Here is a 25,061-nt window from a genome sequence, read left to right on the forward strand (position 1 = left end):
GGCGACATTGCTGCCCCTAGCCAGCAAAGCACTCAGCAGAATCCTCATCAACAGGATACAGGCCGGAGTTGACCACACCCTCAGGAAAGAACAGGCAGGGTTCCGGAAAGGGAGAGGGACTGTCAATCAGATCTTCATCCTCAGGAACATCCTGGAGCAAGTCAATGAGTGGAACGCTACCCTGTACATCCGTTTTGTGGATTTTGAGAAAGCGTTCGATTCTGTGCACAGAGACAGCCTTTGGGTCATCATGAAGAAATATGGAATACCCAAAATACTTATTAAGATGGTGTGACGATTTTCAGTGTTCTGTAATTGACGAAGATGAGACCACAGCCCCTTTCTATGTCATTACTGATGACCGGCGTCAAACAAGGATGCTGTATGTCAGGTTTCTTGTTCCTCCTGGTGATAGCCTGGGTGATGCAACAGACAGTCAGAGGTGAGAGAATGTGAATTCGATGGGACTTCACCACTATGCTTGAAGACCTCGACTTTGCGGACGACATTGCCCTTGGGTCATCAACAATGAACTATCTTCCGTCCAAGACGACATAACTGGAAGACAAGTCAGCAAAAGTTGGGATGAAGCTGAATGCCAAGAAGTGCAAATAAGATAAAGATAAACAGCAAGAGTGAATCCAGCCTGAAAGTCGAAAACAGTGAAGCCGAAGAGATGGACAGCTTCACTTTCCTTGGGCGCCAATGTCACCAAGGACGGCGGAGGTATTGCTGAGAAGGATTCTCAAGGTCAGATGGCAGCAGCATATCCCAAACAAGACAGTTCTGGAGATGACAGGAGCAGAAAACATCAGTGGCGAGGTCAGAAGGAGGAGATGGAATTGGATCGGCCATGTGCTGAGGAAGGACCCAACCCGTGTTGTGGCCCTCGGGTAGACGCCTGAGGGGAGAAGGAAGCGAGGTCGCCCCAAGACAACATGGCGGCGGATGCAGGAGGTGGAGTGGAATGATGCGGGCTGGAAGTCTTGGAACACGGAACTTCGTGCAGCCTCGGACCGGCCCCAGTGGAAGAGGGATGTCGAGGCCTTGTGTGCCTTCTGGCACGGAGAGAATCAAGGTTAAGGTTGCAGCAGCGTTGTAACCGCTATTTTGACAGCTCTTGCAGCAGCGTTGTAACTGCTATTTTAACACCTCTACAGAATACTCACTTAAACTTTCCTTAATAGATTAATAACATAAAAGGGTCTTCATTTGAGTTTATGTACCTGTTTTACTGGACCTCTCAAGTTAAAATAAAATACTGGTTAACACTTTTTTGGAGCTATGGTTTCTCTTTGCAATAAAAGGACTAAAGCCTCCTCCATGATGCCAGATTTTATTATCGGTCTTACTCTGGGGCTCAAAATAGTACATTCATGTTTCGTCGCCCTTAAAAGTTTATCACACTTTCTTCTGTTAAAATGTTTAAGCTGTTCCTTGGTAAATTTAATGCATGTTTCTTTTGGGGCATTTGTCAGCAAGTGACACACCAATCTAACAGGAATTTGGTCAGATTCATTTCCCTTGTTAGATTTCTATGAACTTTGTAGTGCCTTAGCAATATCTGGCATTTTCAGGTATCATGTTAATAACATGTTAATATCATCGATATTTTTGGTGGGTCATTTCGATTGAACAGGTTGACTGCTATCCTTTCCACTTTTGAATTTTTAAATCCATCTGGACACTTAAGCATTATTTTACTTTCCCCTTTCACAGACTCAGTGTTTAAAAAAGAATTACAAATTACAACTATACTTTTACAATTTAATAGTGAAAATTCAAGAAAATGAAATTCCACAAGTTAAATAATGTAAATCCTTCTGGGGACTAAAAATTTTTCTCTGGAAATGAATCTATATGCACTTCTTATATGTATTTAGTACGAAGAAAATCGCAGAGGGATATCTAATACACACCCTCTATACCAATACATGTTACATGTACTTTATCACAAACAACCACTTGTCATAATTCACTTTAAAAAACAATACAACATAAAATAGCTCATAAATTTACATTAAACATGGATATAAAATTTAAAGTCAATGTGCATATGGATAAGAAACAGAGAATCACTATGTAATTGAAATTGCTGATAAGGAAATCAACACAAAATGGAAATTGGTTACCTTCAATGGGGCACAGAACGTTTTAGCAGAATTTCTAAAGGTGTCAATGGACATTTAAGCAGGAACTTTAGTTAACATTATAGCGAGGGGAAAGGTTACCTGTAAAATTCAGTGGGTACTTTTTGGGAGAAAGAAAACTGGCTAAGCAGAATTTCTAAAGGTGTGAATGGACATTGAGTAGGAACTTTAGTTAACATTTTAGCAGAAGAAAAATTAGTTACCTGTAAAATTCAATGGACACTTTTCTTTTGGAGAAAACTTTAAATCTTTTTCAATAATGAATGAAAAGTCCGCAAAAATTGATCTAAAGTCAGCAGATTAATGAATTTTGTTTCCACAACTCTTTTGGAGGTTATGATGGTAAAGATAAGAAATCTCCACTTGAATAAAACTCCCTAGCATATCCATACATGTAAATCCTTGTACATATTCATCTGTTATTAAAACACTGAAGAGTATGGAAGTGGCTGAGGTAGAAACAAATCAGGGGAAGAGAGTATATCAATTTTGAAGGGTTGTATTACAGAGATGATGCATTATTAAAATATGAAGATGTTCCTTGAGATGCTCTGTGAATCACTCCAAATCTTGTATCCGATATGGTCATTTGATATTTATTTGACTATATTAAAATCAATTATATCCTCAAAATCTGACTTCCACCTCACCGTTTGCAAGAAAGGGGAATCAAACAGAATATAGCTAACTAAAAGGATATATGCATTTCTTGTATAACTCTCCCGATAAAAATACCCACATCTTATTTCAAATAATGCTAAAATGTCCACCAATTTTCCCCTAAAACTTTCATTTTTCCTGCTGAAATGTCCTGTCAATCCGTTAAAATGTTCAATGCCCTCCTAATATGACTGTGCAATATTCACATTGTGTAAAGAAAAAGAAACTGTTAGTACTGTTTATAAATAGAGTCTTGTCTTTTTCAAAAAAAAAATTTGATTTCATGGCTAGAAGATTTTTGTCATATTTTTAAATCAGACAATATTTATGCATTTTTATCGGGGGGGGGGGGGGGGGGGGGGGGGGATACAATTATAATTTCACAAATCTCAAGATAATTACATGGGGGAAGTTTCTACAAAGTGTAATCACAATATAGCAACTATGAAACAACACCCTTTTGAATACTGAAGCTTTAAAACCAGTTTGAAAATGATGTCAAATATTAATCACTATACTATTTGACTTATATCATAAAATTCATAAAATATCTGTTTACATAAATAAAACACTGAAAATAATTATTTCAGCAAAATTTCCTCCTCGAAACCTAAGAAATTGCACAGCAAAAACAAAAAGCTTTTTTGAAAAAAAAAATCATAAATGTACAAGTCATTTCATGGGGGAAAACATCATTCAAAGAATGAATGAAAAATAAATAAAATGATTTAAGTAGATGATATTAAATATGACAAATACTGCCTTTTTTGACAATATGACAATATCATAAATACTGCCTTTTCCAAAAATGTTGATGCAAGAATAAGTCACTTCCTTGATTATTTATCTTGCTAAATATAATATTAAGTCATTTCAATAAATCTCTTTCACATAACCATCTTACATCACAGGATTTGGTAGATCTATGTAATTTGTTATTAGCTAATGTTTCTAGTTTTGATCTCCAGAATGTGAAGTCTGAGGTATTTACTATAATCCATTAGAACACTTGTTAAGCCTTGGTCAATAGCAGCCTGGGGTATCCAACCCTGCAAAACAGAAAACATACACAAATGAATATTATTATGTTGTATAAGAATTAATTATTTGTAATCAATAAAATTCCTCATAGTTGTTGCATTTATAATTAGATATAGAAATCACATTAAACTACTAAATTTGATCTATTGATTTTTATATTATGGTATTATCATCATCAATAACCAATTTCAACTTTTCTTGAGGCAAAGTGCACACCTGTAATATATATTCAATTAAAATTTATCCCAGAAAAAGAAAACCTGCATCAGCTACATTCCATCAAAAGATATTTTGGTAAGCATTTAATAATAGATATATTATTTTTGGTTTGAAAATGTAATTTGCATACTTATCTCATACTGCTCATTTCTTTTTTTTTTAATAATTCAAAAGTAGAGGGCAATACTGAATAAGAGAATGATTTGTACATTAAACTCTTCTCACCTTTAGATTTGTGTTAAGATACCAATCTAATCTACATTTATTGGGCTGTCCTTCGATACGATGAAACACCATTCCTCCAGGGCCACTTACACCCCTATTCAAATAATGAATTTCTGTTATTCATAAAGAGGCTTTCAGTAGAAATCTCATTGATTAATACAATTTAATATACACTTAACACTTGTTTATTACAGGAAATGCAATAAATTTACTCAGAGGTTCATTAATTTTTAAAACTGTTATTGATTTTATCAAGCTTGCTAACTAACCTGACATATTTTTTCTGTGGAGGCATGTCAGGAAAAGTAGCCCCATCCACTGCAATGAAGAGAGTCTGATCCTTCTCCCCCCAATGTCGTAAGTTTATGAAGTCCCGGGCAGACACAAGACCTCCAGCGGCCTCTGCTGCTATATTGTAACTAATGTCTGTCCTGTCATCTACTACCTGTAGTGTCTGCAAAATTGGATATATTATCCTCTCTTATATCATATAATACAAGTAAATATATTAACCTCACTCTTGCATATATTATCCCATGTTTCCAACTATCGTTAATGTCCCTGGCATACCTAACAAACTAAACACTGATTCCTTATATTTACATTTATATGAAAAATAAAAAGCAAAAGCAAAAATGCTGTCTAATAAAACTGAAATACACAAAGCATTCCATGTTAATTTCCATTTCAAAAATAAAATTCAACAGTGTAATTAGCAAGAAAGATTTGTGATTGAGAATAATCTTCATTAAATATTGTTGCAATATTATTAAGAAATAAGGTATCATTTTTAAACATCTATCGGGATATAAATACGGGTTGGTCACGAGATCAAATTCCATAAAGCCCGAAGGGCTTTATGGTAAATTTGATCTCGTACCAACCCGTATTTATATCCCGACAGATGTTTTAAAATGAAACCTTATTACTTATATTTACATTTGTGATTTATTCATATTATTTATTAGCCTGTTTATAACCTTTAATGTGTGAAATGTTTTATTTTATCAAACTCAACGGCACAAGTTTGATCTATTGATTGCGCATCGACCCTTTATGATGTCACTGAGAAATTACGTCGAACGTTTATGACGCGAGGAACCCATGTTTATACAGATATAGATACACATGTTTTTTATAGTGTTATATAAAGGAAAACATTTGGAAATGTAAATATTGTGTAATATCATGTGTAATTTGTCACGTCAGGTAGTATCATATGTAAGCCATGATTTATTGAGAATTACATCATAATTATAATTTCCTTCAAATATTATGAAACTGATTTAAAATCTTGATGGGCTATTTATAGGCAATAAACACATGCCAAATACTCAAAACAAATTTTCAAGCTTTTTTTCATACCCTTGCTTCCAGCAATGTTGGATTCCAACTTGGTGACTCATTAATATTCTCAATAGTGTCTAGCCAGAGTTCCTTGGGACTAATGTCCAAAATACACTATAAAATACAATTAAAAATAACATAATTTTACACGATTCAAAAAATTTATTTTTACTTAATAATTTGCAAATTTATTTCTCTTTGGAAAAATACATGTGTACCTCAATATGTCCTTAAGGACCATCATATATATAAACCTGTGTATTTCCAGCACTCATGTATTATGTTTTTCTTTACAAGATACAGTCAAACCTTGTTATCTCAAACTTGAAGGAACCAAGAAAAAACTTCGAGATATCTGAGGATTCGACATATAGAGGGTAAAATACTTTAAGAATAAATCTGACATATCCATGAAATTTGAGATATTGGTGTTCAAGATATCAAAGTTCAACTGTATTTACAAAGTGTTAATCTATATATAACCTCTAGTTTGTAGATCTTCCTCTTGAGCTTTTTGATGTATGCACTCCTGACAACATCTTCTTCTCTCTCTTTCTCTATAGTCCATCCTTCTTCTCTCACCAGCTCCCACAGCATATCCATAGCACCTTTAGCTATCTTCAAGTACTCAAGGTCCTGTAAATGGAAGTCAAGAATTCTGATCTTAATATTTTGAAGTTTTCTTTTAAGTTTGATTTAATTATCTAAGCATGTTTAAATTATTTAAGCATTTGGTTGAGTTTCATATTCCAGAACTTGCTGGTCTTCATATATTGATTTTGTTATTTACAAAATTATGCATGTACTCAAATTAAAATAAAAAGGAATAAAGTTTAGCTCTCAAGTGAAGATATTAAAATCCTTCCCTTCAATATCATTTTGGCAGGTGGGGGTATGGGGTATTTATTCTGTCCCCAATTAATTTTTTTTTTAAAAGTAATTTACTGACAAAATGGTACTTTTTTTTTATAATGTTTTGAATACTGAATACAGTATTAATGTTTAATATTTTTTCTCCATTGAAATCCTTGCTAAGCTATCTGTTATACATCATACATTAATGAAATAATTTCAATGTTGAGTTTCCTTAGTACACTGAATTGAAAACCAAAGCTATATCACAGATTTTTTTTCTTCTTGTTTTTGTTTTACAAGGATGTAAACATCCAGACAATCAAATATTCAAAAGCCAATCAATGGTCCAGTCATTTCAGGAAGACATTCATAAGGAAAACATCCATTAGATATACATGTACCTTAGTTTGCTTTTTACGACTCTTCCTTACATTACGGTTCTGTCATATTTCATACAATGTACATTGTACAGTGAAAAGCTGGTCAAGATAAAATCAACCACATCTGCATTAATTATCACTTATATTTGCACACAACTCAACTGAACAACTTTTACCTGGTAATAATATCTGCGTTGCATAAACTATTTTGGACCAAGTGTAAGTGTAAAATATACAAAGTAGAAGTGGATGCATATTGACACTTGTGTTTGCCGTTACTATTACCACAGCACTTGTCTACATTTGTAGTTTTATCCTAGCTGACAGAAAAAAGGTTCTCATTTTAATGTCCATTAAATGCCCATTAAAGCACTGCCTGTGAATCTAACTGGGTCAAATTTCAAACATTGTCATTGGTGAAAAGGCATGTGAATTTGCATTTTTTAAAGAAAACTTCTGTATTAGAGTACATTCAAAAATAAATAAATGTAATTTTACTCAACAGTCCTCTTAGTATTTTCTTGTTATTTTTGGATCAGGTTGTGCTTTATTCGATATTCATTTATTGAAAGAAAAGTTTTAAAATATTGGCCATTTCTGGAAGAAATTTTCATTTTTTTTAAAATGGGAATAGTGACAAAATCTAGGACTTCAATATTCAAACTTGCAAACATAATTTACACCATTTCTAACAACAACAAGTACAGTTGGCATTTAAAGTTTTGTTTTCTGAAATAAACACTTTAAATCTTAACAATTTTAGAGGGTCAAACTAGGACTTTGGTGTACATTGCTTTTTACCCTGAGAATAGAAATCAATAGCTGAACATTAACCCTTTCTCAAAGAATATTATTTCTATGCTTGGTAATGCAACTGTCATTTGATGAAAATATGTTTTTGAAACCAATTAGCGTAAAATGAACCCTTTTCCATGAATAAAAAATCAGCTGGTGAAATGTGCACAGTGCAAACACTAATCCACTACATTTCAGATTATTCAACCATTGATTTAGTGGAGGAAGGTTTTTCAGTTTGCTGCTGTGTAGAGCTGAATACTCTGACAAGCTGCTCCAGAAGGATTAGCTAAGTAGCCTGGTAGGGGGAGGCTGGTAGAAAACGATTTCTGCCATCTACCTGATTGAACAGCATACTGTTAATGGAGGATTGACTTGCCTTTCGGCTGTGTGAGCGGGTGGAGGGGACACTGCGGTACCTGTCCATGTCACTCTCATCATCTGACCCTGAAAGTGCAAGACATGCAGTATCAACATGCTGCATAAAAAAACTGAAGGTTGTTAAAAGCCCCGCATTTTCGTTTTATAATTAGCACACAAAATAAGTGAAGCTTTGGGCACCCCCCCCCCCTTCCTAACTTTAGAAACTTATTATAAATAAAATGTTAACATTCCACTATATATAAATTATATAGATATATATAAATAATTATACAGATATAAATTATTTAATATACACAAAAATTGCAGCTAAATTTTCACATTAAATCATACAATTTTACTACTCCAAACTTACCAAATTTGATTTGAAAAATTCGGTAGAACATTTCGTAATAATAGTCAACTTTTTTTTTCATTTAAAACCCAATAATAAACCACACATACTTTGAATTTAAAGACTTTTTCCTTTCTATTAAACAAGTGAAATGGAGCTTTAAACATCAGGAAAGTGTAAATGTTTGAAGCACACAAAATCGCAAGATCTTTTAATTTTTTCCCCAATACACCAGCATTAACCATCGAATTCAATAAATGTAATTTCTAAATATAGATACGTTTTCACAGAAAACGCCATATCGTCACCTCTCCATGATATTGTTAAGTTTTTGTTAGAACGACCGAACAAGAAAGACTCTGCTATGATACAAAAAGATTCACTTAAAATTCAAGAATGATTTCCAGTCTAATTGTTATATATGAGATTTATTGTTGTCGGTGGAATAACGCATCAAGAAAATGTTACGATGAATTTATAATGCACTTAAATGTAAGGGTAATTATTGTAAGACGATACCGTGACATTGAATATTAAAAATGTATATGATAATGGTTTCCACTATTATATATACAAAATACTGAAGAAAGCAATAAACCAAAAAAAATTATATTCATGTACGGACTTTTTAGGAAAGACGGATAGAATATTTTTGGAAGCGTTTGAATATGTACCGGAAAAAAAAATCTGTTGGAACAAGTTACGTTAAGAAGTCAATTGGGAATTTATTATGTAATTTAGTCTCTTTATTTCTAAATTAAACAAAACATAAGATTTGTTTTTACTGTATTAAATATTTAAATGGCAAGGCTTCTCCGGCAAAACAACTGAATGTTACGCAAAATTACCTCACGTATTAAAATTAAGGAGTATTCACTATTACCGTAACACCGTAATATCGAGGAAATAAATCTGATTACACCATTCACTCTTACAGAAAAACCTGGAGAAAAGTCTAGTTCTTATGTGCACTTACAAGTAAAAATGTCGTGATATAGTTTTGAGTCAACACAGCAAAAACACACACACACCTAACTGGTATTCTTTTCAATTCAAAAACAAAAATGTGAATATTTCGGCCAAGAGCTCGTCTCTCCCCCTTCCCCTCTACACATACATTTTTAATTTTCCAAATCCCCTATATTTGAAAAACGTTGCAATGAGCCTGCAACATAAATGTTCGAGAAACGTGAAAGAAAACTAGAACGTTTATAAATATAACTTAGCTTATCATACATGTTACCGCTAAGAGAAAAATATATATGTCGTGTCAAATCTCCATACAAAATATCTCAGACCAATTTTTTGTCGCCCGCGTGGCGCAGTGGTTAGAGCGTTCGCTCTAGAGTCGCGGAGTAAGGAGTTGATCCTTACGTCGCGGGTTAGAATCCCACTGTGGGACATGGAGACCGGTCCTTCGGATGAGACCGTATAAACCGAGGTCCCGTGTCGCAGTAGGTACTGGCACGAAAAAGATCCCTCACTGCTCAATGGCCGTAAGTGCCGAGTATAGGTCAAAAATTTGCAGCTCTCCACCGGCAAGTGGTGGCGTCTCCATATGAGTGAAAAATTCTCGAGAGGGACGTTAAACAATACACAAACAAACAGACCAATTTTTAGATATAATAAAACAAATTAGTATATACATTTCTTTAATAAAAAAATAGCAAAAAACTAGAAAGATATTTAAGGTTTACCTTCATGTTCTGTGCGTGAAATTTTATGTTTAATCCTGTCGATAAAAGACAGGTGGGCTACTTTACTTCGTCCAGTTTTAAGAGACATGTTGAAGTTTATATTCCAAAACACCTTTTACGCATTAATACGGCCCCATCTTTCTCTACTCTCGGTTTACTTACAGGTCTTACGATCGACAGCGCTAAACATCGTATGATTCAAGTTGGTCATTTAAATCCTGAACATCAAAAATCATAGCCCAAAAACTGACACGGTCACTGATTATCGATCTCCAGTCACGATCGATTTAACATGTTCGAGTATATTCATGACTGAACAATTTACGATATTAATGCTGGTAAAGATTTCATTACTACTGATATATCTTGAATGTGTTCTCTTATTTAAACCAAATGATTCTATACGCAAATATTTACACGCTTGAAATAATACCCCTACGACGCTTTTATATATGTTTCGTATTCCAAAAGCATTAAAGAAACTAATTATTTCAAAAGGCACCATACAAAACATAGCTTATAATTTCAATTTATTAAATGCTAGATATGCAAGATTTCCTTCTCAAGACATCTATTCAGGAGATATGGCAATCTCAAGTCAACCAATTACGGAATGAAAATACTAAATAAACAGCAACAAATAACATATCAACAACATCAAATAAGAGAGGCAGAAAAGAATTGCAAAGAGGTATAGCGCCTTTTCCAGGAATTTCGCCCACTACCGCATTGGTTTAAGAAACCAGCCAACTTTGTGAAAAAATATTCGAACTTACTTCTACATATATATCATTTAAAATATTTATCCGCAAACTTGTGCTCTGATTCGGACTATAAATTCAAGAGAAACAAAACTATTGTATATACATGTACAAGATATTTCTCTTTGATAACTTCACAACGTTAACCAGCCTTTCTGCACATTTGAATAATTATACATGTACATGTATCGCTAAAATCAAATAATTTTTTTTTTCATAATTTTAATGTTTTTGTTTTGTTTGACAAAGCAAGATTATATCTTGACTGTTTAAAAGATTTTTGTTATCATGAAAGGTCTACATCACTATTCGTTTTGGGAACTACTGCTGCACCTAATGTACGTCGTCAACGAATACATTTTTTTTCTTTATATGTCTCTTCTTTCCAAAATAGTCGAAAATCCCATATTATATTTAGTCAAAAATCATAGCGCAAAAATTATCACGGTAACTGATTATCGATCTCAAGTCACGATCGATTTACTGTGTTCAGATACATTCATGACCAAAATTATCTGACAAGCAAAAAAAAAAGAAAAAAAAAAAAAAACCAACTGACCAAAAGTGGGGGGGGGGGCTCCCAAAATTATCTGAGAAGCAAAAAAAAAAATTAATTTACTGTCCAAATCCTGGAATTTGGCCAGTGCTCGAACTTACAACATCAAAAAAAAGTGTGTGTGTGTGTGTGTGTGGGGGGGGGGGGGGGGGGAGCAACCAGCATCTAAAAGAAAATTAACTAAAGCAAAATACCAGGTACCATACTCGGAAAAAAGTGGGCTGGCCATTCCGCGTTCTACGGGCCTGCTTAAACCAAATGATTCTATACGCAAATATTTACCAGGTACTCCCCTAAAATAATATACCTTATTGGAGGGATCGTATTCCAAAAGCATTCAAGAAACTGTTTTGAAAAGCACCGAACAAAACAGAGTTTATAATTTAAATTTATTAAATGCTAGATATGCAAGATTTTTTTTCTCTAGACATCTGTTCGGGAGATACGGCAATCCCAAGTCAATCAATTTCGGAATGATCAGAAAAGAATTGCAAAGAGGTATAGCACCTTTTCCAGGAATTTCGCCTACTACCAGGTTTAAATGGAAAGTACCTGTTACTATAAATAGATTAACTTAGTGCGTTGGTTTAGGAAACCAACTTTATGAAATAAATATTTGGAGCTACTTCTACATACATATTTTTAAAAAGATTTACCCGTAAACTTATGCTCTGATTCGGGCTATATAAATTCACAAGAAACACTATAGAAACGAGATGTTTTTATTTGGTAACTTCAGAATCAGTCCTTCTAAACATACGTATGAATATATCACTATAATCAAATCAAATCTTAATGATTTTAATATTTTTGATTTGTTTGACGTTTTAACAGAATTGTGTATCAAGATTTCTTGACTGTTCTCAAGATTTTTGTTATCATGTCTACATCACTATTCGTTTTGGGAACTACTGCTGCATCTTAAGTACGTTGTCAACGAATCTACTTTTTCTTTATGTATCTCTTCTTTCCAAAATTATCGAAAATCCCATGTCATATTAAGTCGGGTAACGTTAATATTTGTTTCTGATGTGTATATTATGAGGAAAATACGATGATTAAAATATAACTAGCTTAAGTAAAAAAAAAAAGAGAGAATTAAATATGTACTAATAACTATCATTTATGCAAAAAAAAAAAATCTGAAATTTGGGGGGCTTAAACACAATAACAGTTCAGCATACACCACTAGGCTACGCAGACTTTTAAGAAATCATGTCTTTTATGTATACTAGCATATAGCCCCGAGCTAGAGTCTTTAGGTAAATAGGATAACTTCATGAGGTTTATAATCAATTTTTAATATAAAGACCAAGTTAAACCAAAAAGATTTTAACAGTATACTATAATATCAAAAGAACACAATCTCATTAAGATGTCTCTGGTTTAAGTTGATTCAAATACATATACAGTTGAACTTTGTTATCTCGAATACTATGGATATGTCAGTGATCTGAAGTCTTAACCACGTCTTTCTTAAGTGTTTTCCCCTTGATATCTCGAACCCTAGGTCCCATCAAGTTCGAGATAATGAGGTTTGACTGTACCTTAAGTTTAAGAATGCTCACTCTGTAGTTCTCCATATACTCCATACAAACTCTGTAAATTTCATTGATCTTGTTTGAGATAATTATGACTATTTTTGCCAGGTACTGGTATAATTTGTATTTGTTTTTACCTAAATTTACTTAATAATATAAATTAAAGGATTATTTTGGATGTTTTGGATGCGTGTGTGTGTGTGTGTGTAGAAGTAGTTCCGAATATTTATTTCATAAAGTGGTTTCCTATACCAATGCGCCAAGTAAATCTATTCAAAGAAACAAGTACTTTCCATTTAAACCTGGTCGTAGGCCAAATACAGGGAAAGGGCGCTATACCTCTTTTCTTGAGTCATTCAGTGCAGGACTTCTGACCTACTTGAAGAAATTTAAAATGTTGGGGGGGGGGTTCTTAAAATTTTGAAAGATTTTGTTTAGAATGAGCTGACTGTGTTTTCAAATCTTCTTCTTAATATGTTTAAGGTACAAGAGCCAGCAGATGTATAAGAACTCTGCGTGATATAAGTTGCGTGGAATGAAAACATCTTCAGAAAATTCAATGTGTGAAGAGATCGATATGCAGATTACCACAGTACATCCATAAATCATTTTTTCCCCATATTCATTTAGTTCTTATGGCAAATGCTCATCCTTCTTTTCATCAACACATGGACATTTGTATCATAACCTTGTAAACTTGTGTAATCTTTTTTAAAACTTTTTAAAAGCAATACCCACACAAATTAATTTTTGTGTAATCTCTTTTTTAAAACTTTTTAAAAGCAATGCCCAAACAAATTAATTTTTATGAATTTATCTTTTTTTTCATCTTGTACAATCAGAGTAAATTCACAGAAAACCCTAATGAAGATAAAAAAAACATTGAGATGGAAGTAAACTGGTATCCATTGTATGACAATGAAAAGGAAAATTGAAAATTAAATTTTGAGGAAATAAGATAATATTCAAATATAAGTACTATCTGATTCTCTTAAGATAAGGATGATTACACTATGCATCTTAAACATTGTAAAGGTACTGAACAAGAGCTGTGTTGAATATGTCAACTTTTTCCTGAACAAACCTGAACAAATAAGGGCATACATATGTATAGGTCATCAGTTAATTAGTACATGCCTGACATTACAACAGATTACCAGTACTAGTATTTCATTGAATTGATTATAAATGCACAAATCTATTCTTTTTTTTTTTTTTTTATCAACTCAGGATAAGACATTTATCTTAAAAACACAGTTTATGTGGCCTTGCATTGGTTCTATTATTCTACAGATGATAACATGTGGTCTTGTTGGTAACCTGCACATGTAAAATTTTGGTCATTTATAGGGAAGGAATCTGAGGTACCCAGAGAAAACTCACAGGTGTAAGAGAGCCACCTCTATACTCAGCTTCATGGATACATCAAGTACAAACTAAAATAACACTACATGTGTTCCGACTTTACCTGCAGGTGAGTAGTATCGCGTGTCTTTGTCATCATCTGGGATGCTATTCCCTTCCTCTGCATGCCGCAGTAAACTTGACCTCTCATTTGGTTGTCCATGTGTTCCTAAATACAGATATCAAGAAATGTACAGCAAGTGTTACCGATTTAAAATGTGTACATGTATGATTAAATGTCAGTATTTTGTAAATAAATACATTTTATGCTCAGTACATTAATTTTTTTATTTTTCTTATTAATCAAACATTTACTAGAATTTAATAAATAAAATCAAATTCATAAAATTTTTTAGACAAGTTTTCATTTGTAAAATATGGTCTTATTTAGTCTAATGAATTTGCTCTATTATTACAATAAAGTAAATATATATACCTTTAAGTAGTATCTTTTTCTCTGTTGGCAGGACTTTAAAATCCAGAAACCAAGTCTCAATCCATGTAAGGATAAATGATGCTAACAAAAGAATATAGCTCAGAGGATTCTCTGGTTTACCAGCATGGCTGAACTGAAAGATATAACACAACACACAGAATGATTTCAGGTACAAACTGCCGAGACAATTTTTTTTTTTTTTTTTGGGGGGGGGGGGGGGCTGAAGGTCCAATATTGTACTTGTTGTTATCTTCATCAGTATTCAAGTTTATTTCCTCATATGAAGTTTGCTGAATTTGAAGGGTAATAAATTAAATAAACACATACGTACCTCGAATAAAAATACTTTGGCTATCAGAAATATACAAGTTAATGATGTGGATATCTGTAAAATATAGTAACGGTACCTTTATTTTTCCTTGTGATTTTATCATCTCAAAGGATCAAATGTTATCTAGTAAGTAAACAGTATCAACAGAGATATTAAACTTTTTTATCTATATTTATAATTGTACAATTTGTTGTCTATGATACTCAATATGTAAGACACTATCAGACTAACCATGATAAATTCTGCATTGTATGCAACAATTTTTTCAGGTAAACAATTTTTTAAATGTACACATATATTTTGAATAATTCTCAGATTAGATTCACTTTTTACCAATGTACATATATATTTGCATGTACAGCTGGTACACCTGCACTAATAAAAGTTGTCTTTTCTTATCCCAATACACCAAAGAAACCCTCTGTGTAAATGTATTACTTTATCTGTAACTGGAGAGGTTCACACAAAGTAAATATATTCCTGTATTACACATAATGATCTATTAACTGATAAATCATTGTAAAATATAACAAGAAAGTTGAAGGTACAGGCATGTACAAATGCATGCACTTGTATTCCCCAATGTAAAATTTAAAAAAAAAAGTGTGGTTATTCTATTTGTATGTTATGTAAGTGCAGAATTGTAATGGCAAAAAGATATGCATAAGTAATCAAAAAAAACTTTCATTAATTTATTAAAACCATGTCTGTTTAGACAAATGCATATCATCCTGAATTGACTGGTAATATTAGCTTTGCTTGTTCACTATTTTACTAATTCCTAATTTTCTTCCTCAAAAATTTATGACAAAAATAAGACCAAGATATATGGAGAATGAACTCCAAATAATCAATATAATTTAGGGAAATAACATTTTGATCAAGGGAAAAATTCTACTTCAAAGTACTGAAGATGCTTATATTGACTACAAGAGCTTACTTTAAAGTACTGAATTATACAACAATGAGCCTACTATAGAGTACTAATGATACAGCAGTGAGTGTACTACAAAAAGCACTGAAGGTACTCATTACAATAAGCTTACTATAATTTAGTACTGAAGATACTTTACAACAATAAGTCTACTTTAAAATACTGAAAATACTTTACAGCAATGAGCCTACTATAAAGTACTGAAGGTACTTACAACAATAAGTCTACTTTAAAATACTGAAAATACTTTACAGCAATGAGCCTACTATAAAGTACTGAAGGTACTTACAACAATAAGTCTACTTTAAAATACTGAAAATACTTTACAGCAATGAGCCTACTATAAAGTACTGAAGATACTTACAACAATAAGTCTACTTTAAAATACTGAAAATACTTTACAGCAATGAGCCTACTATAAAGTACTGAAGGTACTTACAGCAATGATATACAAGTACTGAGGGTACTTACAGCAATGAACTACAATAAAGTACTGAGGGTACTTACAGCAATGAGCCTACTATAACGTACTGAAGGTACTTACAGCAATGAGTCTACTATAAAGTACTGAAGGTACTTACAGCAATGAGTCTACTATTAAATACTGGAGGTACTTACAGCAATGAGCCACCAATGATTCAGTCTGAACAATGCGTAACCAAGCTCAATCAAAACAAACCGAAGTGCTGCTACCATCTACAATCATAACAACACAATATTAAAGGCTGCACACAGGCAAATGCATATTTGAAAGTACAGAGTGTCTGCAAATTGTGAATTTCCCACGTAACTGAAATTTATGAAAATCTTGATATAACTATAAAAAAATAACTTACTACTGTGTCAAACAGTGATGTTTTAAAATTATAATTAGCGACCTGCTGTTCAAATGCCTCCCAAACAGTTTCTGATCCTGTAAGCTAAAAATTAAAAAAAAAACAAAAATATACTAATATTATTGTATGTTTCTTAATTTCCTCATTTTTATGGGGTTTATCTTATCTAAAGTGGCTAATTATAAACCATATCTACATGTATATTTAACAGTATCCAGTACCAGGTAATAAATAAAAACAAACATACAGATTTACAAGGAGACAAATATGCAATTGGGACAAGAATATCTTGCTCTAGCTGGGTTACACACTGAATGTATTTCAATGTCGCTTATGTTTGAATTATGTATGTGGGTTACATATTAAAAATTCATGAATGTGAGTCTAAGGTCATTAGAAGGTCAAGGTCACAAAATACTAAAACAGTTATGTTACTTACAAGATAACAAGAACATTAGTTACATGTATGAAAATGGATCTTTTATGTTATTCAAGCACTGAGCCAACAACAATATTTGGAATACGCGACTTCCGAGATACGTTTTCGACCCGATTTTTACATCACGCAAATGTGAAATGTAGGGCATGTTTACTTCCGTTTTCATCGTAAACGATGGCGTCATTAGATGCAGACTGCGATTACGACTATAATTTCAATTCTTGGCAAGTGCCTATGCTGAAAGACTTTTTATCCCTTAAAGGTATAGCTTTTTCAATATATTTAAAACATCATTGATAAGACTTTGTGAACTGGCAGTTGAAATTCAGAAGTGGCAGATGATTACAGGGTGGTGATGTCAAACTGTTGTAGATAAAGTTTTCCAAATATAACAAGTGTTGATAGGTGGTCTGAAGATCTCATAAAACTGCCGAACATTGAGATTTCTGATGTTTTCATAAAACTTTTGAACGATGGCTGGAGTACGTCATTCTCAATTGAAAACATAGACAGAGACAAGACAATGATACAGACTAAAACAACCACGTTGATAAAGTGAAAGTGTCCCCCCGTCTGATGATTTTCAGTACACCAAGAGTGACACAGTTCCTGAGACTAGCCAGAATGCAGATCCGTACAAGACCTGGATATTTGTTGAGGGCAATGGACAGATTCACTCAGGTAGATGTAGTGTAAATAAAATATTCTGGTTTTCACATTATGACTACAGATTCTCCAGTAGGATTTAAAGCAATAATTATCAAAAATGTTATTTCATAAAGATATACTAATGTTCATAAAAAAAAAACATACACAGAGGGAGCCTTGTCTCAGCCTAAGCATTTATGATGATGTAAATTGCTCAATACACTTAATTCATGTCATGAAATTTCATATTCAATACTTCATCACTTTGAACAAAAATTCTCTTGATTTTAGAGATGATGGGTCGTGTAAGCACTGTACGGCTTCGATATTTGCTGTGGCTTCATTCTGTGAGAGGCACAAAGACTGTCACACTCAAGTTGGAACAGATATTCCATGTGTTTGGGACAATTTTTAAGCCTCTTGTCATTTCATCCTGTATTGGCCAATTACATAAAACTACAGGACTATACAGGAGAAGAACCTGAAGTTAGCACTCACCATTCAATAAACAACCCATGCAAGTCCTTGAACAACAACTCTATTAAAGAAATTAAAAAAAAATTGTTTCAGCTCCTGTGTTTTTACACAAAATGTGGATTTTTGTGTGAGCAAATACATTATGATCCTTTGAAATTTGAGGAAATTGAACAAAAATGTGAATATTTCTACAACAAATATTTGAAAGTTGCAATTATGTCTCTCTAAGTATAGCAGAGTAACAAATTTGTGAATGAGATAAGCATGTAATGCATACTAATTTATGGCATTCTTGATTATAACAGTGAGAAAAACTTAAAACACTTTTGGTCTAAGGTACAGGATTCATTTATTCATAATTTGTTGATGGCAGAATACCTGAACTGATAAATATAAATTATGAACAAACAATAAAATATTTCAATCATCATGATCATATGATTAAATTCTTTCAAAAATATATACAATATGTACATTACAGTTTGTATCAGACCTAGGGTAATGGTAATGCATTGTAATCATTACATTTTTTCAAAGTAATTGGATGTAATGTGTAATGGACTCATCTTTCAATTGCAAGTAATATTTGGAATTGTGAAGTCAAAGTCATAAGGAATGTCAAGGCCACAAAATATTTCTCCCATCAAGACTAATTTATGCAATATGTTAAATGCAGTAGTTGTTAAAGTTGTGAATATTTTGTGTCAAAGTCAGATAGGACATAAAGATCAGCAATAGTAAACCATAAAAATGTTTTAAGTAAAATATACTACTATCTGTGTTTGAATTATGTTGTGAGAAGTGCCCTAATACTTTAATATGTTATTTATGAAAATGAGTTAAACACAAGATCAAGACATTGAAAATCAAGACCAAAAAGATGTTAAGATGGCAAAATTTTGAATTCAAAATGATCTCATTACATGTATCAGATTAGACCTGGGATTTTACATAGTCTGTCATGACATTCAAAGCAATGGAATAAAATAATGCAACATAGGGACAAAAAAAAACGGGAAAGTAAAAATTGTGTGACAGAATGGATAAATCAAAATTCTTTCTGGGTATGAAGTTGTATAAAATACATGTACATGTACCTACATGTATAAGAATATGATTTACATGCAAAATGAAATACATAAATTCAAGGTCAGAGAATTTGAAGTCATAAAAATTTGACACAATTGGTTTGCTCACCAAAATGTTTCTGTTGTAATGTTTGAAAATGTTGAAAATATCATTGATTCTAAATTATAATAAAATTCTAAATAATAATAAATAAATAAAATAGAATGGATGTATAGCAGGCCAGAAAAAGGGGGATGGAATGAGAAAATTGACAAGACAATCTCTAGAAAATGCCTTGCCATAGATGAACTCATAACAGGGCATGAACACTCACTGTTCTTTAACATTCACTGTATCATTACATGTGCATGGGCATATACAATAAAACAAATAAATTTATTTGACATAACTAGTTGGTACCATGGCAATGTTAGTACTATGACCTTTGACCCTTACCTGAGTATAGATGACCCACAGTATGAAGCAGAAACACAGATCAAACAGTGCAATAAGACAAAAGGTTCTGCGAACAGATGAAATGGTGGAGCAGTGGGAGTAGGGATGTGTTGAGATTCTCTCTGGTCCGTACACATAAGTGTCATGATCATCTTCCACTCTGAAAAAAGTCAGACTTTAATAACACGCATGTTAAGTAAAACATGCTTAAGTGAATAGCGTACAACGAATTGACTCTTACAGTTAAGTGATTTTCATTCCCTATAACTCTAAAATATATTGTATACTTAAAGAATATTATAGGTTTATTGAACTTATATCGGTGAATATTGGCATGAGTTGGCTGTACAAATGCATGAGCTTGCGAGTTTTTTTTATCACACGTATCAATATTATTAAAACCGTTTTCTTTGTCTTGATCTGCTCGAAGATAATAAAACCTGCAAGATAGGCTTTAAATGTAATCAAACACAATGAACTTCAAAATAATATGAGAGCAAACTTCTGTATTACTGTCACCCTTAAGCAGGACTGGCTAGAGTACTCTACATGTAACTATACTGCCCATGTTGACAGCTAGTATACATATGTGTGTTTATGTAAAATAAAACATGCTTATGAAGAACATTGCTCATAAATGTACTTATAATGAAAAACTACATGTAACAAAATATTTGTCAAAAGGTATAAATACACCTGAATATAATGGGAAATAAAGGTCCACCAAATCAGCAAGGGCCCCTCCTAAAGATTAGATAGCTACAATTGTTTACTGTATATGCATGATATTTGGTACCATTCATGTCCCATAACAAGTCCCATAACAAGGATTTACATACATGTACTTATTCAGGGTTTTCCCTAAGACCCCCGGGGTTGGGGAATTTCCCAAACTATAATGATGTATTGACTTTGGATTTGCCTGGCTATCTTAAATACCAGATGTATACATTCTATATTTATTGTTGACAATGAGAGTGAATGTATAATTAATTTTTTTTTTCAAAAAAAAAAAATCTATCATGTGAGCATACACTTCATATATGTATGATCTATATCCTAATAAGTGTTACTATTAATATGGTTTATGAAATTGATGCCTGTCGGAGTGTCCTATAGTCCGAATCTACATGTACATACATAGAAATAAGTGTTTCTATGATTATTGTGTATGAAATTAATGCATGTCCTATAGTCAGAATCTACATGTAATGTATCTCATGCTGAATCAGGCTATTATGATCTGATTTATCAAAACAGATCTAGACGGAATTATCTATTCCAATGTGGGCAGTGTGTAAAATGAGACTGAACAAGAATTAATGTTTCATGTTTATTAATTGTAGATAAAATGATTGAAGAAAATCATTTCGTACTTTAAATTCTATTCTGTATTAAAAGAATTATATTCCATAGTTCTCTTATCTCTTATTACTGTACATTATTAATAAACATTAGGAATTTGTCAATGAATGAACTGTGCACTATCTTTACCTACACAACCAAAATCTCACCGTTTAAGAACAACATCTGACATGCTTTACTGGAAATGCTTATAGAGCACGACTTTCATGATCAGAATTTTTTTTAAACACTATAGTTTGCTTTTGATCCATTTTGTCAAGTTTTATTACTTTATTCTGTATAACTTAGTGGTCTGTATTATCCTTGTATAAAGAAATCTGAACCCACAGCCCTTCTTGTAGATGTTGACTTCCATGTTGGGAATGTTGGGAATTGCCATGTCTGTGTGTGTGTGGTTTTTTGAGGGGAGGGGTGGACAAGTTCCCTCCTTTTGCTTCTTGTATTTTAGTGGATACATAATTTCCTATCATTTATATATTTTATTTCCTTTTTTTTCCTTTTTTATTTTTGTGGCAAATCCAAATTGTCAAATTTTAAATCAGATAGCCCAGTGGGCTATTTCATTTTCTTTGCTAATTTTGCACACTATTAATAGGAAGTTGATTAAAGTTACAATGACCATCAACAAATAGGTTATAGCTCTTATACATCAAATTCATCTGTGAAAAACTTTGTAAATTACTTCCTCAATGTACAGAATAAATTGCCTTGAAGTACCTGACATTTGTACAAATCTGATTGTTGAAGAGAGCAAAGGTGTCAAACACTCTTCAAAAAATACTTGGATGTGCCTTCCTGTTCAAGTCTATTGACTATCAACCATGTGTTATGTGAATTATAAATGTTCATTTCAGTATGTAGCTTTTCAAGTAGTGTGTACATGGTGTTGATGCCAGTTTCTTTGTTTCAAATTCATATTTTTTTTTTCAAAAAATATTTTTAGACCTCATAAAAAGAACACTGTCAATTTGTCCTGGGAGAGTTTTTTAAATGTTGAAAATAATTTACAGCAGTATCATGCACCCTTGTGCTCATGCATCTCAGTGAAACATTCTTATAAAACTAGTATCCCAAAATTAATAACCAAATATATAAATATATATATATACAACATATAAAGATTTTGTGAAAAAATCTGAGAAAATCATTTCAGGGACCTTGTTATGGTTATAAAGCAATTATTTCGTTTCCAATGAAAACATCGAAGGAAAATTATCTGTCTTCCACACAAATAACATGGCACAAAAAACAAGAAAAAGGAATTAAAGTTTTTCATCACTTTTCGGTTAACTTTGTTATTGCATTGAATTAATGAGACTGTATTAGAAAAAAAGTGCAATATGCCCCTTTTACAGAATTTATAAATATGCTAATTGAATTGCATTTCAATATGCAATATCCCATTAAAATTATAGGCAATTGCCCTCAATGTGATAAAGGAAGTAATGTAAGCAACTTTTCAATGTATCCCAATTTGAATCACTATATATACATGATTTTACCTTGATGTCATGTTTTGGTTGTGGACACTGCCATATATTGCAGTCCCTGCTTGTCTAGCTTTCTGTTCCCGAGCACCACTCACACTGACCATGTCATTTGTCGCCTGCAGAGAAAACATGCTGATTTGCAAATAATATCCAAAATATTTTTTTATGTTTTATAAAAACATTTATTTTTTAAAATGCAAGGTTGCATAGTTTTGTCGAAATCTTTATCTAAATAGATCGAGTTGACCATAGATGGATCGATGCTTTTTATTCATAACATGCATGTATTTGGACCGGTACAATAAAACAACGGTATTTCATAATCAAATGACTGTCATTTACGGGTAGGATTGTAGCCGGTTTTCATAAAGTCTTACCTTTCAAACATTTTAAAACGGAACTATCTATTTTATGATTATCAAATCTATTTAGGTAGTAGTCATACTTCCTTTTACTTTAAAGTACAATCGTGTGCTGATCAGCTGAGCCCAAACAGACACTCGGGCACACTTACCAGTATATGTCTTGAGAATTAGGTCAACCACTGCATAACGCACGCCCTAATTACTTAACCACATCATTCACCTACCGCATTAACTGACATGATTGGCATCTCTGGGTTCAGATGGCAGTCCAAAGTTTCTGTTTACATGATACATCGCGCCATCTTTGATGGAATATCATGTGATTTTTCTTGGTATTAATCAGTCGTACTTCAGACATTTCGGAATTAAAATATAATGTAGAGGAATACACATAAGATATTTGACAGCTATGCTGAAATATAGAGAAATGGTGGTATCAAACCATTAGCTTTATGTACATGTATATAAATTTTATAAAATGTACTGTACAATTTAAAATCAAAATCACAGGTACTTGAGGACAGGACCCCCCCCCCCCCCAACACACGATATATACCCTCAGCCATTTTGAACCTTTCCATAAATCAGCTTTTTACGACATATTTGTAAACTAATCCATGCCATCAATCCAAAAATTACCTAAAACAAACAGTTAATAAATATTCCTTTCCCGTTTTTTAAATAGTGTCGGATAGGATTTTTATAAAGTGTTTGTTTTTAGGTAACTTTTCGGATCGATTTGAAGAATTAATGCACTATCGTCCATAAGTAAAACATCGATCTTGCCATTAAGTCACCCAAAGTGCAAATTATGATATAGGTAAAATGTCAAAAAACAAATGAATCAGAGAACTCATATAATATTAATATGGTTTCTATATAAGTTTTATCTTTCCTGACCCCTTGGTTTTCAGGAAGATTTAAAAATTATCATATTCTGTTCTTTGATATTTCGAAATTATCGGAACATTTAATCCTTTATTTTAAAAAGCTTGAATTCTTTTTTCTACAATAGAAAACTTTTGTATGTCTATATTTTCTATCATGCATATACATACATGTAATTATATGGGATGTACATGTAAGTTTTGGTTCCAAAACTTGCAATTTTATTGGGGGCAGTAATTTGTAGAAAAGTTGTACATGTATAATTACAGTACAGTTGTGCGTCTCAAGTCTTTTAGTCCGAGTTTAATACTTGTTTTGTGTGGTTAGTTTTACGATTCATGTTGAAAAAAGTTAGCGTATCCTATGGAACGCCATAGCTGCCTGAAGGTCATTTTCATTTTATATGAGGTGGTGTAACCTTTATGTGAAGTGGTTAAGTCATTATATATAGTGGTAAAATCATTATATTCAATGAAAACTTTATAATATGCAGTGGTTTTATCTTTATATACAGTGGTAAAATCATTATATACAGTGATAAAATCATTATATTCATTGATGACTTTATTATATGCAGTGGTTTTATCATTATATACAGTGGCAATGTCATTATATGTAGTGGTTAAATAATGTAATGAATTGAGAATAACGATACATTATGCTGTAAAATCATTATATGCAGTGGTTTTTCCATTTTATACATTACTGATATCTTTCTGTGATGTGATGAATTCAATATATACAGTACAAACATAATTTGTGTGATAAAGCAATCATTACATTGTATGAAACCCGCTGCATGTGGAGTGCCAAGTTAATTTCATTCAGTGCGACACCTTTACATGAAGTGAAAAATCTATTATGTACAGTACTAACATCATTATATTATATAGTAAAATTATTATATATATTCCTTAAATCATGCTTTGCAGTAGTAACATCTTTATATGAGGTGGTTAATTAATTATATGATGTTGTTAAT

The 25,061-nt window shown here is 32.5% G+C and overlaps 1 protein-coding gene across 3 annotated transcripts; it reads right to left on the reverse strand.

Moving 5' to 3' along the window:
• Positions 1–1,753: 1,753 nt before the first annotated feature.
• LOC133184295 (steroidogenic acute regulatory protein-like) lies at positions 1,754–23,500 on the reverse strand. Of its 3 annotated transcripts, none has more exons than XM_061319322.1 (14): positions 23,416–23,500; positions 22,839–22,942; positions 19,972–20,131; positions 16,884–16,967; positions 16,666–16,743; positions 15,114–15,167; positions 14,783–14,915; positions 14,411–14,515; positions 8,052–8,119; positions 6,126–6,278; positions 5,661–5,756; positions 4,565–4,749; positions 4,296–4,389; positions 1,754–3,859 (listed from the first exon to the last, which is right to left on the reverse strand). In XM_061319322.1, exons 1-14 carry the CDS (start codon positions 23,437–23,439, stop codon positions 3,749–3,751), a joined length of 1,449 nt encoding a protein of 482 aa, XP_061175306.1. In that variant the 5' UTR covers positions 23,440–23,500; the 3' UTR covers positions 1,754–3,748. The 3 variants fall into 3 exon arrangements, with proteins under 3 accessions (XP_061175306.1, XP_061175289.1, XP_061175297.1); XM_061319305.1 differs by having other exon boundaries at positions 8,013–8,119; XM_061319313.1 differs by having other exon boundaries at positions 8,013–8,119; positions 23,341–23,471.
• Between the last annotated feature and the right edge of the window lie 1,561 nt (positions 23,501–25,061).

The sequence above is a fragment of the Saccostrea echinata genome, unplaced genomic scaffold (genome assembly GCF_033153115.1).
Source record: "Saccostrea echinata isolate AGI-Se365-2 ecotype Australia unplaced genomic scaffold, CSIRO_AGI_Sech_v1 ptg000001l, whole genome shotgun sequence".
In the NCBI taxonomy this organism is placed as follows: Eukaryota; Metazoa; Mollusca; class Bivalvia; order Ostreida; family Ostreidae; genus Saccostrea; species Saccostrea echinata.

Bases quoted from the DNA above. Each gene is read 5' to 3' on its own strand.
- LOC133184295 (XM_061319305.1), bottom strand. From the start codon at position 23,439: ATGCCAATCATGTCAGTTAATGCG. The intron at 22,943-23,415 runs GTAGGTGAATGA...TTTTCTCTGCAG, and splicing joins CAATCATGTCAGTTAATGCG to GCGACAAATGACATGGTCAG. The intron at 14,916-15,113 runs GTACGTATGTGT...TATATCTTTCAG, and splicing joins CCAAAGTATTTTTATTCGAG to TTCAGCCATGCTGGTAAACC.